Below are 18,395 nucleotides of genomic sequence, written 5' to 3'. Positions count from 1 at the left end.
GTGGAATCAGCGGGATTAGGTAAGTGTTAGATCTACATGTAGGAGAGAGATAGTAGGGGATGTATGGTGGAGGTTAAAGACTGTGTGCTGATATTATTATTATTATTATTATTATTATTATTATTACTGAATAACAGACTGAACTAGTTCCCACAGTCCTCACACTTCCACTCCATCCATTTAGCCATGCTTTAGTTAGGACTGACTGAAATTCCTCACTGGATCCTGGTTCTACAAATGTTAGGAAGTGAAATATCAGTGCTTTAGCTTTGTTGAAATGAGAGCTGGTGCTGAAGAAGCTAAAAACCTAATCTAATTCTGCTGAAAAAACAGCCTGACCAGCTCAAACTGGAGCAGTTTAGCTCTTTACCAGCATAACGTGTGTTTGAGTTTGATGGTTTAACTGGTTTACCAGCATGATAACGCTGACCAAGCTAGTCGACCAGCTAGTCCAAGCCAGTAGCTCATAAACCAGCTAAACCCTCAACTCTAAATAAAACATGCTGGTCAACAGATAAACTGGTCAACCAGCTTAACCAGCTACTTTACCAGCATAGGCTGTGGTTTCACCTGGATGACCAGCTTTTCCACCACTTTGACCATCAAGGACCAGTTCAGACTATCAGAAACCAGTAACTGATTTTTTCATCAGGGGAACTAAGGCTATGCTCTAAATCTGCAGAATAAAAATGTGTCATATGAATAATTAGTGCATTTTATGTAATATAATAATGTGGATGAAAATTTCAGAAATTAGACACCAATAAATATTAGATGATGAGGAAAATAAGAACTTTCCAAAGGATTAATAATATTTTAAATATTTATTCAAATATGTATTCTTTTTTCAACAGCAATGATGGTCAAAATACTGACCGTGTTGTTTGCTGTGGCCCTGGTGGTCTCCTGTGGCCTTGAAGCCCCACAGAGGTCAGCGTGCAGCGGAGTGGATAGGCGTGGCGTGGTGGACATCACTGAGGAGCAGCGTGTTAACAGTAACACTGTGTGTATCTCCTTCTACTTCTCCTCTCTGAAACCATGACTTTACACCCATATGTTTACAATCCAGAACCCAGAACACACACTAGTGCAGGGGAGCCCGAGCCTAGTGCTGGAAGGTTGGAGTCCAGCACAGTTTACACACATTCTACACATAACTGCACTGGTTACTGCTAGGTGTGTTACAGCAGGGAGCTCTTCAAACTGTGTTTGACTGGGATATTAGAGTTGTAGTGTGTGTGTGTGTGTGTGTGTGTCTATCAGTCTTCATAATCATGTTCTTAATGTTGAACCATAAAATAAGCATCATGAGAATATCCATCAATAATGCCAGCGTTGATCATGAACTGCTTCTGTCTTTCAGAGCGTTTCTCAGTGTCTGCTGGGCAGCCAGCTGGTGTTCGACCTCAACGCCACTCTTCAGGAGAGCAAACTCCTGAACCGCCGCTACTTCGACTGCCCAAAACCAGAGCAAGGCGTGCCCTGCTTCTTCTACAAAGACCGTAAGACCCCCCTCGTACTGCAGACTTCCCTCATCCCCTCTACAAAGTGTGCTAGTTATCTAAGTTTATCTAACTCTCCCTCTCTCTCTCTCTCTCTCTCTCTCTCTCTCTCTCTCTCTCTCTCTAGTCTTCTATCCAGTCTTTGGTGTGAAGGAGAATGTCTCTGGAGAACTGGTCAGGTTCCTGGGCAGGTAAGGATTATAATCATTATTCCATAGATTTCTCATATTACTGCTCTTTCGCATCATCTGGGTGTAAAAGTCTCAAAACTTTTAACCATTAAAATAAATAAATCTCCTTCATTTTCATCCTCTTATCAAACAAACCACACTTTAACCTCAATCCCAAACTTTATTCCTCTGTGTGTGTGTGTGTGTTTCTTCACAGCTACACCTTTAAGGTAGTAGGTGGGGGTCCATATTCCAGAGACAACATCCGTGGATACAGTGAGGAGGAGATCCAGCACTACAACAGCTTCAATGACAGGTTTCTACATCAGATAGACTGAATGTGACAGTTCAGATTCCACACCACTGACTTACCAACTACAACAGTCTGTCTAACTGCTATGATCAATATTAACTACTGCCCTGTGTGTGTGTGTGTGTGTGTGTGTGTCAGTGCAAGCCTTGAGGAGACTCTTATTTGGACGTTACAGAACATTCCAGACTCTGTTAACGTGACCAAAGAGGGCTTCATTGTGATGCGTAACTCCTTCAACTGGGTCAGGTGAGAGCTCCCACTGCTGATTCTGTTTAAAACGAACTGTGTGTGTGTGTGTGTGTGTGTGTGAGAGAGAGAGAGAGAGAGAGGGAGAGAGAGAGAGAGAGAGAGAGAGAAAGAGAGAAGAGAAAACTTTTGACTGTTTGACTTTGAGTGGAGTTACATCAACAGCTCCCTCTTCTGTTATTCTACAATAATGAACTGTGTGTGTGTGTGTGTGTGTGTGTGTGCAGATGGGTGTGTCAGAGAAACTCTCCCTGTGGGGATCTAACTCCTCAGGGTCTGCTGGATCCAGATTTCTTCTTCCTCATTGAGGTCTCCAACAAGTACGTCCTCTTGATTTTAATTGATAGAAAATGACGCTGTAGAAAAAGAAGCTGCTTTTTAATGGAGGTCTGAAGAGAAACAGGAGTTTTAACAACAGATAGGATTTATGCAGTTTGGTCACTAGAGCTATCTGAGTTAACTTTACCTACCAAGCCCCGCCCCCTCGCCCCACTGTGTCCTTTATTTGAACATCACAGGTATAAGATTGTGATGAGAGTGTGCCCCCCAGTGGTGAAAAAGAGCTATGCATCAGTTTCTCTCTCAGTTTCTCTGTACTGCTTATTTGTGTGTGTGTGTGTGTGTTTGTAGGGGAGTTGACAGGAGCACATCCTGTGAACATACTGCCCTGTTTGAGCTGCATGTTCATGGACTTCCTATGATGCCACTGAGAGCCCTGTTCTACGTGGGGGTGAGGGACTTCTTCAGACATTTTACACAATATAATGGATTAGAAAAACATGTTTTAGTAGAAGAGCTGAACATTTAGAAGAACAGTCAACACACTCATTACAGACCAAACCCTTAAAGACGCTCTCTGTGTTTGTAGATGACCATGATCACCATTGTGAGCATCCTGATCTTCTACATCCTTTACAAGTGCTGTGGGTCGAGACAACAGAACCACTGCACTGTAGAACATGAGAGCCCTGTAGAAGAAGGTAACTCACAGTTACACACCTATACTCTATGTCTAGCACACACATACACACCTATACTCCCTGTCTAACACACACAGATACACACCTATACTCCCTGTCTAACACACACAAATACACACCTATACTCTCTGTCTAACACACACAGATACACACCTATACTCCCTGTCTAACACACACATACACACCTATACTCTCTGTCTAACACACACATACACACCTATACTCCCTGTCTAACACACACACACACACCTATACTCCCTGTCTAACACACACATACACACCTATACTCTCTGTCTAACACACACTTCTGAACACACTCATCATTCGCTGTCCGTCTCTCTCTGTCTCTCTGTAGAGGATCAGTGCAGTGTGTATGAGGAGTCTGAGGTCGATGGTCTGTCAGTTAAGGATTCGTGGACGAAGGTCGAGCAGATCTACCGCCTCATCCTGGCCTTCACCCAGAATCCTCTTTTCAGTGGCTTCATTCTGTTGGTGGTTCTGCTGGATACTGTGATGCTGATAATCCAGGCCTTCCCCACTGTCAGTGTGAGAGCAGGTGCGGTCAAACACTATCTAGAGCTCATGTTCACTCTGTCACATGGTCACATTTCAGCTATTAGTTTGATATATAAACACACACACAAACACACGCACACACACACACACACACACACACACACACACACACTAATATGAATACACTCTAGACATGTGCTGGGATTCAGTAGTTCAGTATAGCAACATTATCATACACACTTAGTGATTTCTAGTACAGCACAGTGTAAAAAGATGATAAAAGTAAAAAATATTATTTTGACTGCTATGTCATGTGGATGGATACACACACACAGACACACACACAGTGCAGAGGATACTACACATCTGGATTGTTAAAGGGCTTATTTCTACATGTTGTTTTGTGTGGATGTAATAGGTTGGGTGTTCTCAGCTGTGGATGCCTGTTTCCTGGGCATCTACCTCATGGAGTTCTTGCTGAAGCTGGTGGTTTTGGGGCACAAGTACTTCCTGGACCCCTGGAATGACATGGGTGAGCTGATCTGTCTCTTATAAGAGTAGTCGACATGGTCTTAAAATAACAGCCAGGTTCTGCAAACTGAAATTCATGTACAGATGATTTTGAAATCTCATGGAGCGAGTTTTTATATGATAGCATGTTAGAACTTCTTCAGAGTCTTGATTTTTTCTCTGTTCCTATTTTTCTTTCAGACTTCATCATTGTTGTGATGAGCGTGGTGGACTTTACACTGCCACTGCTTCAGTCCTCAGGACTCTTTGGCAGCAAGCAGACTTCCAGCGTCTTCCGCATGCTGAAGGTCATGAAAGGAGCGCGTGCAATCAGGGCTTTCCGTTTGCTGAAAGCCATCCAGTAAGAAAAATGACAGCTTTGTTGATGTTGTCAATCAGGCAGTTACGGGTGTCCATATCTGTGGCTTTCACTTTGAATCACTAACTGGTAAAGCTTTGGTCAATGTACCAAAAGGGGTGTTCAGTTCCTCCCATATATTAACTCGAGGACTCTCTCTCTTCTTCTAGCTCCTTCCATACGCTGCATGTGATCCTGACAACTGCTGTGAAGTCTCTCCGGTCCATCGGCTCCACGGCGTTCATCATGCTTATGATTATATCCATGTTTGCCATTTTTCTCCGGGTGCTGTACAGTGAGTCTGACCCGGAGAGGTTTGGAAGCGTGATGAGCACCATCACCACCTTGTTCCAGGTGCTGACACTGGATGACTGGTCCCTGGTCTTCAGCACCAGCAATTCCAAAGGTGAGGGCTCATGTCTTTCTAGTAGTCAACAAGTCACATGAGAAACTCACTAAAGTCATGAAAAAAGAATCAAATAGAATAGGTCTGATTCTGTTTTGATTCAGGAAATGATTCAATGCATCAGATCTTGCAACAGTTCAGTTGAATTAATTTGTGACGATTCAGAGTAAATGTAGCTTAAGGGACTGTTGATTGGCTCACCTTCCCCCTTTTCTAATAATTTGAATATTAAACAATATTAATAAAATAATTATAACTTGTAACTGCTGTCTATTTTCTAGAATTTTAAACAAATATATATTTGTCCTCTATTTAGTTTTCTACATCTAACAGGAGCTTCTCACATCATGGTCTTCCTTGTGCTGTACATCTTAGTGGAGAACCTAATTCTCCTCAAGTAAGTTACCTGGAATAACCTCTCAGTGTTCCCAGTTTCCTATTCTGTGACCATTACAGTACAAAATGATGTCTACGAAGGCATTTTCTCATCTGGCTCTTATTTATAATAGTCGAAAGTCAAGGCAGTGAGATCTATAAAGCATTTAGCCAGTCATCCCACCACACTGTTAAACTCAAGACCATCAATGAGCAGCAAAACCTCTCACATCACCAGTCAGATGGTGTTGATTATCTCTACTCAGTTCATGTTAATGTTTCTTTATTCACTTCCTTTTCCCTGTTCCTCAAGCATCATCCTTGCAGTATTAGTGGACAACTTAGGACTCACAATCAACACCACCAATCAGCAGGTACACAGAGTTCAGACTCCTGCAATGTAGAATAAGTCCTAGATGTGTAATGGTTCAGTATTCTAACTAACCTCTGATTTCAGATCCAACATACTCAAGTGGATGAAGACGAGTATATCAAGAAGATCGGTAAGTGTGTAAGACAGCATGGCTTACCTGACAGAAGGGCTGGCTGGTAAAACAATGACTACTACTTTTTGGTAGTAAACGATTGATTGATAAATACTCTCTGTTCAATAGAAGGAGTTAACAGACCATAAGACCACAAGTAAATTCAACAAGTTTACTGCAGTGTTTTAATAATAAATAACCCACATAAATAACCCATGGATGATCCTCCCTGGAGGTTTCTGCTAACTTATAAAAATACAGAATATCTGGACATTAACTTACACCATACATACATACATTATACATACTAAGCCTAGAGGGAGCTCGCAACACAGCAATCATGCTCGACACCATCTTGGTCTTAAGTTCTTAAAAAGGCTTAAATTAGCTTGTTCTTTAATGTTCTTTACTGATTCTGTGATTTATGGTTCTCTGTCACTTCAACAGAACTGGAGCTGAGTGAGCCTCAGTCAGAGGAGGAGTCGTACCAGGAGGCTCTCAGACAATCTTTCATTGATAAGAAATACAGCAAGAGGTGAGAGACACTGTTTCAGTAATACCCATATGCTGTTGCCTCAAGCGTAGTAATAGGATCGGGATATGACATCATATTCTTAGAAAATGTAGAAAAACCCAACTATAGTGGATGATCATTAAGTCACACTGCCTCAAGCTCACACTGCTTTTCTCTGAAGGACTGCTGTTTGTTGTGTTTATAGGAAGACGGAGCTCATGATGAACTACCTGAGCGTATTGACCAACATGGAGCAGACCCAGTTCTCAATCGGGTCAGAAGCTTTTTTAATGGAGAAACTGGTGGAATGCAGCTTTAAGGTAAGGAGCTTTTTCATATTCATGCCATTTCAATTACAATACCAAAAAAAAAAGTAAAGTTCCTTCTGATATTGAATATTGTGAGAACAACACTAACAGTTATAATAGAAATATTTTTCAACTTTATAAAAGTAAAAAAACTCTATAAAAGAATAAAATTCAACACAGTAACGTTCCTGTTAAAATAACAAGAAGTGTAAATATCCGTAAGGCAGTTCATTAAAACTGTAAAAACTGTATTTATCCTTATAAAGGAGTTACTGAGGTTTTTCTTTTTTCTTTTAGGGAGAGGAAGTAGAGACTGACAGCAGTTGAGATCTGATCTACACCCAGCTGTTGATGATGTGGAAAAGTGCAAACACTTTATTTAGTGGCATGTAAAGGTTTGGACTCTTTTGTGAGGTAATGTCTGCAGGCAAGCATCAGGTGTACAGGCACCCCACATACTCTGTTCGGGCTCAGCCTAGAACAGATAATGCAGGAGGACTGCGTGGACCCAACACACGCAAGGTCCACCTTTGGGGTGCTGTGCAAATTCCCATCAGGCAAAGGGCAAGTTCAGAGAGGCCCTTGGTCTCACTGACCTTGGCGACCCTGGAACCAACCATCTTAAAAGTAGATGGTCTAAGAGTTGGCCAGGATGAGAGGTGGCAGTCAAGTGTGGGGATACACACAAGTCCCCAGCTGGCAGCTGCATCGTTGGAGTTTATCCCAGTAGATGAGAGGGTCGCCTCAGTGTGACTTCCTGTTGCAGAGAGGAAAGCTCTGACTGTTGTGTGTCTGTTCTGCTCCACAGCAGTTCAGAGTATTCGGCCCTGTTTGGAGAAAGTGGGTGGAGTTCGCAACAGGTTTCCATTCACTGCCTCCATTCTTCTGCTGGGTGACTTCAACGCTCATGTAGGCAACGACTGGGAAACCAGGGGAGGAGTGATCAGAGGGGAACAGCCTGCCTGATCTTAACTCGAGTGGTGGGATGTTATTGGACTTCTGTGCTTGTCACAGTTTGACCATAACAAACACCATGTTTGAACACAAGGTTGCTCAGAAATGGCACCTTGGGCCAAAGGTCAATAGACAATTTGGGTTTCTGTCATTTGACCTAAGGCCATGTTTTGGACACCTGGGTAAAGAGAGGTTCTGGTCTGTAAACTGATCACTTCTGGTGGGTGTTGGATCAGGGCAATGGGGAAACCTGCCAGACGGCCCCGGTAGGCCCAAACGAGAAGTGAAGGTCTTCTGTGAAAGGCTGGCAGTGGACTCTGTCCAAACTGATCTCAACTTCCATCTCCAAGAGAACTCCATAGATGTTCTGGAAGAGGTTGGGACATGGAGTCCAAATGAACCCTGTTCAAGACCTCTGTCATGGAAACTGCTGTACATAGCTGTGGCTAAAAGCTTGTTGGTGGCTGTTATGGCGGTAAAGGATGCCGTCATGTGGAAGAAGGAGGCTTTCTGAGCTTGGCTCACTCAGGGTACCCCATATTCCACTGACAGGTTCCAACAAGCAATAAGTCTGCAGCTTTGGCAGGAGCTGAAGTGAAATCTAGGGCATGTATGGAGTTTGGAGAGACCATGGAAAATTACTTTAGGGTAGTTCCTTAAGGACGTTCTGGAAAACACTCGACAGCTCGTAAGGGAAAGGAGGGACACTCTCCAAATTGTGCTCAGTAAAGGAGGTGGAGCTCTGAACTCTTAATATGTCGGGTGCTGGACGGAACACCTTGGTCAGGAACCCTGGGTAATGGCCAAATGAGTTTTCTCTGTTGAGTAGCCGTGCTCACTCTCGACAATCAAATGAGAAGCTCTGATATCTGGGAGAAGCTCTGGGCATCCCATAGTGGGCGCCTGGGCTTCTTTTCTTGCCCTATTGCTACCGCTACCCTGCAATAGACTAATCAGATCATAAGATCATACTGATGACCTCAAAAGAGCAGTGCATGTAAGATGGCCCAGGAATCTCACATAACTTTTCAGTGGTTATCCGGTGTCGACCAGAGGAGGATGGGTTCCCCTGTTGAGTCTGGGTTCCTCTCAAGGTTTCTTCCTCCTGTTCTTAGGGAGTTTTTCCTTGCCACTGTTGCCATTGGCTTGCTCACTTGGGGCTTGGAACCGGATCTCTGTAAAGTTATGCACAGTAACAGAAACTTTTGCATGCCACTGTACATGACTCACTTCACCATGAAATAAAGTGACCTTCCACTGCTTCTCTGTACATGCTGTTTTCTTTGAAATAGTAATAATAAGTAGATCCAGAAAAGACAAGAAGAAAATGAACAGTGTACTTCAGTGATCACCAGTGTCACCCCTAAACCACTTCAAGCTTTTAAGACAGTTAAAGATTACTGGGAAAAGACTGTTGATGTTGCAGTTCATGAACAGATCACAAAATGTAATAAATAATGGTTTAAGTCTTATTTAGCGCCCTTACTCTGGGTTATAATGGATAAACTGGCCTAGTAAAGTATCCAGGAAGAGCGCTCTGCGTTCTGTAGATTATTTTAGTTAGCTATTAATCATTTTACTGTTTGTTTACTGACAATTATGAACATAAAGGTAGTAACATGAACTTTAAACACCCAAATTTAATATGTCATAGTGTGTAGAGCTTGTAGGCAGAGGTGGACGTAAACACAGGTTTTTAATGCAAAGAAAACTAAACAGAACACAAAGAAATATAAACAAGGGAACAAACCAGAGACTGAAACTAACAAAAGAAACAAACAGAAACTGAACAGAAAAGCTAAGCTAAACTAAACTAACACACTGTGAACCAACATGAACACGAATCAACAAGATCACATACAAGACCAGACAAAGGAAGGCTGGAACAAAGGGGTACGTATACACAGGGGCAAACGAGGAACACCAGGGACTAACAAGGGGCGTGGCTACAGAGTTGGCACAGGTGGGATCACTAATAAACGAGGTGTGGGTTCTGCTTCTTTTTTGCTCTGTTTGTTTCTTGTCTGTCCTAGCCCCTCCTGTTCATTAGTGTCCCCACCTGTACCTCCTCTGTAGCCACACCCCCTTGTTAGTCCCAGGTGTTCGTTTGCCCCCGTGTATAAGTACCCCTTTGTTTCAGCCTATAACACTATAAACAAGACAAGAAACAAGCATATGTTTACACAAAACAAAGGCATGACTGTATATAAAGAGAGGGTTTAACATGTCCAAAATAAGAGGTATTGAACCTAGCATTCAGCAGACTTCACTAATGTACTTACATCTAATGCAAACCCTCCTTAGAAATCTAAATACTGTTACTGGAGCAAAGTTAATATCTTTAATTTTAGAAGAAACACTGGCTAAGCGATGTCTGCAAACATATGGGCATAGAGTGCACATGCTCATATAACAATCAACACAACTGAAAGAAAAGCTCAACCTTGAGTTATTACACACATAGGCATGTAACTGACCTCATCAAAGTTTAAGTACTCAGCTGAAAGACTCTCCGATAAAACTTTGTAGACTTCTTTTATTTCAGTTGTGCTAAACAGGTTCTGATCCAGCAGTGCGACAGATGAAGGCTCAATCTGAAACAAATGTACACATTCATTGAGGAGTTAGATTTTTTTTTTTGGTGCAGAATCATAACTTATTGAACGGTCTTCTACTGTTTTAGCTTGTCATTGTGTTTAACTTCCTAAAACTCTATCTAAGTAAATGTACAGTCATGAAAAAAATAGGACACCCAATGAAAACCCTGGTATTTTTTCCTGCTTGTACACCTCAAATGGAAATCCAACCTGTGGGCTCTCTTTCTGATGGTAGATGCTGTACTTTGACATAAATTGTGCTACCTGTAGATCCTGCAAATGCATTTTAGGATTGTTGAATATTGCTGATATTGACTGTCTCAGACAAAACCCTGTCAGTCACTCGGGCCGCTGCTATACGTGTAATGCCCAGAGTGGACACATTTACACTTTCCACTGCTGCCTGCGGATGCTGCGGCATCGCCGCCTTAAGCTGAGTCTTTGTCATTCGCTGCTGTTCTTCTTCCTCCAGTCTCTGTGCAGACGAGAATTATCCACAATTCCATTTAACTTACAGACCATATTACTGTGTATTACATTGTACACCAAACTATCAGGTCTATGGTCTCAATCAAAGAGCAAGGCCAGTAATGCTCTCTTGATCTCTCGGGCACAGATCAGCACTAAGGAGGCCAGTAGTAGCAAAAGTTTAAAAATAACTCTATAGCAATCATCGCAACAGCACTTTCCTCATGTCAAACATTTTACCTTTTCTTTCAGCCTTTAAAAAAAGGTCTGGTAACAGACTATAAGGCAGAGAGAGAGAGAGAGAGAGATAGAGAGAGAGAGAGAGAGAGAGAGAGAGAGAGACAGATAAAAAGAGAGAGACCTGCAGCACATGTTTCAGCTCTTTCAGTCTGCTGGAGCCACGGCTCGCCAAAGCTCGAATTAGAGAAGGAACATCTGTCTCAGAATCAGTTGGTGTGGACTCATCCATGGAATCTGTGTCATGTAACAATCTGCATAAAACCGCTGATACATTTTAGAGATGTGCTGGTGATGTGATATTACAACAGACATAAGATTAAATTACAATTACAACAAGACAAATATTATACGATCCTATTCATTTATTCTACATCCATGCACTGAATCATTGGTGTAAATCTCAGAGAAGAAAGATTTAATTTGTTTAGGTTTCTTTTAAAAACTATTCAAAGCATTGTGAATCCTCAAATCGTACCAAAGAATTTGACCAAAGTTCTATCAAATCTGAATTGTACCAAAGAAATATATGATCTGATTGTTTTGATTTGGTTTGAGAATCATCTGTATAAACACACTGAATACACAATTCTGAATACACAAGTCTGAAAACACAAAAAAGTAACGTAATTACTATTACTGATCAATTATAAGATTCCAAAATCAATGTAGTTAAATTGTCAGCTTCAAATAATGGCATCACTATACATCAAGGCTCTTAATTTCACATGTGTGTGTGCATATCTGACCTCTTCAGGTCCTCAGAAGGGTTTCTATCTTTCTACAGGCTGTAGCAGGGGTCTGCTGACAGAAGAACTGAAGGTGACAGAGGCCTTCCTGGCAGTGATGCCATCTCTAGCTCTTCTAGCAGTGTTTCCCTCTGCAGGTCTGGCATGGAATTGCATCCCTGAGAGATTTACCAGAAAAGCACAAACATTTACTGTTCCTCTGAGGAACAGTGTATTCAGCATGGGTACTAAAGGGCCAGTCTCCAGCCAAGTTGGAAAGCTGGTGGTTTCCCTACTCAGACACACCTGATTGCACTCATGAGGTAATTACCAGCCAAAGTGGGTGTGTTGAAGCCCTTCAGGACTGAAACTAAGACAACAGCTAGAAGCTTAGGTTAGTCAAGGTTAATGGTAAATTTGGTTACCTTCAGCCTGGTAACAGGGCAATGTTCTTCTTCTAGCTTTGTAGGTACAATGGCAGTGCTGCCTAAAACACACATCATACACAGTGTGAAAAACTGAAAGAGAGAAACATAGAGATGTACAGGGGCACAAAGAATGACAGTGAGGTTTTTTTTTTCAAAAGCTTGGAATTTGTATTTTTAGCAAAACCAATTTGTGGTGGGTTTGGGGTATGTTCAAAATGCAGCTTATTGGCTAGACCTGGGCTGCTTTCAGTTGTTCAAATCATTAGCAGGAAGACCGTACATGTTATTATAATGATTAAGAAAGCTATACAGCATAAAGACTGAAGCTATAATAAAAGTAGTACCCAGAATGCTTTATTTGTCAAAAATGGTGGTCAAATCTTGCAGCAGATTATTTGACAAAATGACTGCAAACATATATCACCATTTATACAAGATTTAGACAATGCATCATGCCTAATTTAGCTTAATCCATACTGTCACTCTAAGCAAACAGTTCTTTGAATATATGAATCTCTAAAATAAAACTGCACCACTTTTTTTTACTTTAATAATGATATTAATAATATAATAATACTATCATAATTGTCATGAAAAATAACAAAAACATTTAACAAGACAAATGATTTTGGAGACCCCTGAAGATCAGACTTTGGAGTGGTAGTGTACTGTATGTGTATGCTAACACAGGCTCATCATACTGCGCGTCTCCATACTGCTGGCTGTCAGCTCTGGATGTGATTGCATGAGGTCATACACCTGCGCCAGATCCAGTGGTTTAATTTTTTCTTGGATCTGAAGGGAGAAAATAATAAGAGTAATATTTCACCGATCTATGCCGATCTTTAAAACATCTTTCTCTCGTTCACACACACACACCCCAATATCCACTAGCTTACAGGAACGCACAACAACCTCTGTTAGGTCTGTATCTACCTTCCTCTTCTGTTGCCTGCTTGCCATGTGTTTCTTAGGTTTACTGTGTGGGTGGCTGTCTAATCTGTGAGGAACAACTTTGGTGTGCATCTGTGGAGAACCCAGTCTCTCTCCGTGCTCTCCGTCTCTCGACTTCACAGCACCTCGCGTAGCCTTGATCCCCATGGCAAAATTGCGCTGGATTGAGTGAGCATTCAAACTGCAAACAGATACAGAGAGAGATTATTTACCTTAACATTTTTGCCATATATCCCACCTCCAGCCATTAACAGGTACAGAGAAAATGCATTAATTGTAATTAAGGAACAGCACAAGCCCCTCAAACATTTATTAAACACCCCCTGTCTTCGCCACCTATCAGACAGCCTCACAGTTCACTATAAGCCTTGGGGCTCCAATCTTATTTGAAAAGGTGGGTGTGCAGCTACAATTTTTGGAGCTATAGACAACCATTGGTTCAGGCTTATTTTTTTTATACTAGAAGAACCGCTTCTAGTATCGCGATTCTATGTGTAGCCCATGTCACAGCCTGGCTGAGAAGTAGCGTTCTGGTATAATTAATACAGAATAACGCTCTGCGTTCACTGCCTTTATTCCTGCTTCCCTGTCTCCTTACTCAACACCCATATTCCAGGATCTACCAAAACCCCCTGCACTGCCCTCCAGCAGATGTTCTCACCTGACCCTTTTCAGCCTGCACCAGGAACAACAAGCCAAGGCCAATGGGCAGGAAAAGGATTGGCGGATGGTCTGGAACTTGACTACTGCACCTGGAGTAGTGGTAGACTCAAGGATGACTCTACAAGATGCTACAGAAGCACTCAAGAAGCTCTTCAATTTTGTGTACAAATTTTGCTGGAGTTAAAAAGGTGTCCTGCACTGCAAGATGATGAGTGAACGTGCGACTGTCAAGCGACAAGCTGTGTTGGGTACTGTGTCAGATCGAGAGCCACACCCCAGGAGCTCGACCCCCAACCCACCTTGGGTTTCCCCTTTGGGTATTTCCCCAAGGAACAGTCTCAGGATGGCAGTCTAAAGCATGCATTTGACAAAGTGAGAGCACTTAATGATTAAATACTCCAGCCAGGAGTCGCCCTGTCATGGGATCCCGAACTGATCAAGGCACGACCTTGTTTTCCCTATTCTTATTACTACATTGTTGAAAGCCCTGAGGTGTCCATAAAGTCAACACAAGCATTGCTAGATGCAGGAGAATTTGCTCTTGGCTAAGGAACGGCAATACTTCACCAACAACAGGAGTACAGTCAGTTATGTGGCCAGTTCTGTTGGCGTAAGGGTGCAGAGTGAGGACACGGGAGCAGGTGCATTTGTACTACTAGCACTCCATCAGATTAACATAAATAGCTTTTTAGCTCATTTGCTTAATTGCATACTCCAGCTCAGTTGTACACTTTGTACACTTTCTGGAAGTGTATCAACTGTCAAACGTGACAGTTAACACAGAAAAAAATATAATCAAAATATCTAATTATCTAGAGGCTAATGTAGATATAAAAATGCCTCTTACAATCTGCTGAGGTCCATGGCCAAGTGAGAGGCTAGGCGGCTGCAGTTGACCTGGTGGCTGAAGACAGCACGCTTCCCCAGCCTCTTTAACATGTGTAGGTAATGCAGGTAGAGCTGCTCACAGATGCACAGGACCTCAGCAAACGTCTGGCTACACATCTCCTTATTCTCCTCTGAGGTCAGTGTGGGGTCAGCTGGAAGCCCACGCAGGTCCCCCCAAATTAGACTCAATTCTGCCATCATTACTTCTTCCTGCGTACAAACAGCAGTACGCACTGAATCTGCTTGAGTCACTGTCACACACATATGAAATACATTGATCAGTCATAACATTACTACCACCTGCCTAATACTGAGTTGGCCCCCCTTGTGCCACCACAACAGATTGAACTATGTCTCCACAATACCACTGAAGGCATCCTGTGGTATCTGGCAGCAAGATGTTAGCAGTAGATCCTTTAAGTCCTTTGGAGCACTTTTGGTAGGTACTGACCACTGCATACCAGAAAAACCCTACAAGACCTACCTGATGTTTTGGAGATGTTCTGACCCATCTAGCCATTGCAATTTGGTCCTTGTCAAAGTGTCCATTTTTCCAGCTTTTAACAAATCAACTTCAAGAACTGACTGTTCACTTTCTGCCTAATACTTCCCATCCTTTGACAGATACCATTGTAGATGAAGAGAATCAATGTTTTTCACTTCACCCATTAGTGGTACTAACACCCACAAGGGCAAACTTACTTCCAGCGTAGTCGTCATTCATTCAGAATAATGAAAGACTGACCAGTGTTTCCCGGTCTTCAGAGGAGATGGTGTGGACGGTCTGCTGTGTGATTTTGTTCCTCAACTGCTGGCAGAATTCTGACAGAGAGGCTGGAACGTTTGTTAGATCTTTAAAGGTTGAAGACTCTGTTCTCTCCTCCTGGACCCTGCCTAAGAAACATAAGAAATGGACTTATTTGTCATAGGATTACATTATATTTGTATTACACTATACACTTACATTGTAAACCTTTCTATATGATATTATTACATTTATTTTATAAACATTACATATGGACACCCATGCATCACACAACTATGGTTCTATGGACGGTGTGCTTCTTTTTATACTGGTAACAACTTATATTCTTTTATATATTTTGAAACATTGCTTTGGAAAAAGAGCTGAGGTAGGGTTGGGCACTGATGTTGGGAGACATGGTCTCCTTTGCAGTTGAAGTGTTTCTACAGTTTTCTGCACCCCAAGCTAAGCATCCTGTATTTTTAATGGCAATGTGAGGCTAAACATCATGCTATGCCCAGCACAGAGAGTAAAAGGAATGTCCTCTAAAAAAAAAGGAGGGAAAAAACACAAACCTGTCGCCTTCATTTCATTCATGTCTGTGTTACCAAAAAGTGAGAGGGAGCCTAGAGCATCCTGGAAATACTTCTGAGTGTCGCGTGTGTGGGTCAGGATCTGGGTCATGGAGAGTGTCATGCCCTTGTGCTCCGATTTCAGCCGGCAGCTTGTGTCTGTGGCAGCACTGCGTCTATTCATCACTCCTCTGCTCATTCTCACACATGCTGGCAAAACAGACCTGAATGAAAAAAAAATGAACAACATTTTTATATTTTTATATTATAAACAAATAAATAAATATGTATTGTTTATTTTAGAAATGCAGTGTAAATTGCTGAAAGGTCTAGAAGATGCACCAGTGTATAAAGCATAAACAGGTGTCCCAGAGTATACTGCTTTTAAACGTTCGTAATTTTTTTAAAAGATTAAAAAATATAAAAAAATAACAGTAAGTACAGAAAACCTGCATAAAGTATTTAAATGTAGCTACTTTTATTATCCCATGAGCCACTTTTATTCTTCAGACAGGGAGCTATACCAGCAGGACTACATAGCTACCGAAGGTGGCGCCAGTTTTGTACTACACTCCTCTTTATTGGTGCTTAAAACGTCTAAATCAGATCTGTACTTTAGTCTAAATGACATATTCTCGTGTTTATTCCCCCTCGTAATAAGATCCTAAAAATGTTCTGGTCTATAAATAACAACAAATGAACGTTAAAGGTGGTAATATCGTCCACTTCCCGGGGAACTTCTCCCCTGTTGGTCCATCGCCATTACTGTAGCACTGTAATGCGCTTCACTTGACCTCGCAGATCTGTAGCTAGCTACCTCAGAAGCCTTTGCAGGAAAGCTGCTTCTCTCACAGGAAAAATAAAACTCCGAAAAACTCAAATAAAAATAATCCAACTGGCTTTTGTCCGCACAGAGGTTTAGCTGTAAGACGCGGTGGCTAAAACTAAAAGCCTACTCCCGCACTTCCTGCGCTGTCCGAGCAGGTCCCGTTTCCATAGAAACCACACCCACACTCAATCACTGCTCGACAGCATGAACACACACACACACTCACACACACACACACACACACACACACACACACACACACACTCACACACAAACACACACAATGGACTCCTGGACTGCCAAGTTCAAACACTAGAAGCTCAATAAGCTTAAAGCTATCGGCTTTAGCAGCTAATGCTAGTTAGCTTTACAGTCAGGGTCAGGATATAAGCAAGTCACACCCTGAGCAGATACTTTTGGTACCCATCATCAAGCTCATGATTCTGTTTGAATATCTGATCACACTTCTGTCAAGAGTTGGAGTAGAGTTCAGTTCAAGTTGTTGATTTCCTGGAACAGACCCAACTTTTGAGGACAGTCCACATGTTTTCAATAGGGTTAAGGAACCTGGAAGAAGAACCTCTATTAAGGTCCTTTTTCTTAAGAGGTTTCTTCGCCGTTACAAACTGAAGAACTTCCAAAGGTTCCTCAGGGATCTTATACTTTTAATAGGGTACATGAATCTAATGTACTGTGTATATAAAAATAAGCCATCGGGCACTGCTTTGGTAAGAATGTGGGGTCCTTAACTGAAAGGCAGGATGGGTAGATGCTACTTTACAATTATTTAGAATTAAGGCTATATATATATATTTTTGATCAAATATGTTTTATCAAGTCATTTTCATAAAATAAAAAAATGTCAGGCATCAGAAAAGACCCACATTGTCTTTAATCAGACTGCTATAACAAATGCATAAAGAACACATGAAGAGCTCCTGTTGAAGACAAGATAAAAAAAACAACCATATAAAGACACCTTAAATGCAACACATGTAATCACTCCCTGAAGAAAGTAATGTAATCATGTGATTATGACGTCGTTTGTTGTTCCATAGCAACGGAATGAGAACGTACATGTGATTACGTCATAGTCAGTGAAGACGTTTAGTTCATAAACTGATCAGATGAGCTGAGAGTGGAATCAGCGGGATTAGGTAAGTGTTAGATCTACATGTAGGAGAGAGATAGTAGGGGATGTATGGTGGAGGTTAAAGACTGTGTGCTGATATTATTATTATTATTATTATTATTATTACTGAATAACAGACTGAACTAGTTCCCACAGTCCTCACACTTCCACTCCATCCATTTAGCCATGCTTTAGTTAGGACTGACTGAAATTCCTCACTGGATCCTGGTTCTACAAATGTTAGGAAGTGAAATATCAGTGCTTTAGCTTTGTTGAAATGAGAGCTGGTGCTGAAGAAGCTAAAAACCTAATCTAATTCTGCTGAAAAAACAGCCTGACCAGCTCAAACTGGAGCAGTTTAGCTCTTTACCAGCGTAACGTGTGTTTGAGTTTGATGGTTTAACTGGTTTACCAGCATGATAACGCTGACCAAGCTAGTCGACCAGCTAGTCCAAGCCAGTAGCTCATAAACCAGCTAAACCCTCAACTCTAAATAAAACATGCTGGTCAACAGATA

At 41.8% G+C, this 18,395-nt stretch overlaps 1 protein-coding gene and 1 pseudogene across 1 annotated transcript; one reads left to right on the top strand and one right to left on the bottom strand.

Moving 5' to 3' along the window:
- The first annotated feature begins 859 nt into the window (after nt 1–859).
- Nucleotides 860–8,899, top strand: LOC140549689 (cation channel sperm-associated protein 1-like). Its single transcript, XM_072673439.1, has 18 exons — nt 860–1,003; nt 1,364–1,502; nt 1,630–1,693; nt 1,890–1,988; nt 2,124–2,231; nt 2,459–2,551; nt 2,862–2,961; nt 3,100–3,211; nt 3,567–3,767; nt 4,146–4,259; nt 4,439–4,598; nt 4,766–5,001; nt 5,335–5,398; nt 5,690–5,750; nt 5,834–5,879; nt 6,309–6,396; nt 6,581–6,695; nt 6,981–8,899. Exons 1-18 carry the CDS (start codon nt 860–862, stop codon nt 7,008–7,010), a joined length of 1,974 nt encoding a protein of 657 aa, XP_072529540.1. The 3' UTR covers nt 7,011–8,899.
- On the bottom strand, nt 8,596–16,906 carry LOC140549186 (uncharacterized; annotated as a pseudogene).
- Between the last annotated feature and the right edge of the window lie 1,489 nt (nt 16,907–18,395).

This window comes from Salminus brasiliensis, chromosome 2, assembly GCF_030463535.1.
Source record: "Salminus brasiliensis chromosome 2, fSalBra1.hap2, whole genome shotgun sequence".
Classification (NCBI taxonomy): Eukaryota; Metazoa; Chordata; class Actinopteri; order Characiformes; family Bryconidae; genus Salminus; species Salminus brasiliensis.
Note: the sequence above shows the minus strand (reverse complement) of the source record. Positions and strands in the feature narration are given on the sequence as shown.

What these genes read in the sequence shown, in the direction of transcription:
- LOC140549689 (XM_072673439.1), top strand. Translation starts at nt 860, where the DNA reads ATGGTCAAAATACTGACCGTGTTGTTTGCTGTGGCCCTGGTGGTCTCC. An exon ending in TACAACAGCTTCAATGACAG is followed by an intron (nt 1,989 to 2,123) that starts GTTTCTACATCA and finishes TGTGTGTGTCAG; the next exon opens with TGCAAGCCTTGAGGAGACTC. An exon ending in GAGCCCTGTTCTACGTGGGG is followed by an intron (nt 2,962 to 3,099) that starts GTGAGGGACTTC and finishes CTGTGTTTGTAG; the next exon opens with ATGACCATGATCACCATTGT.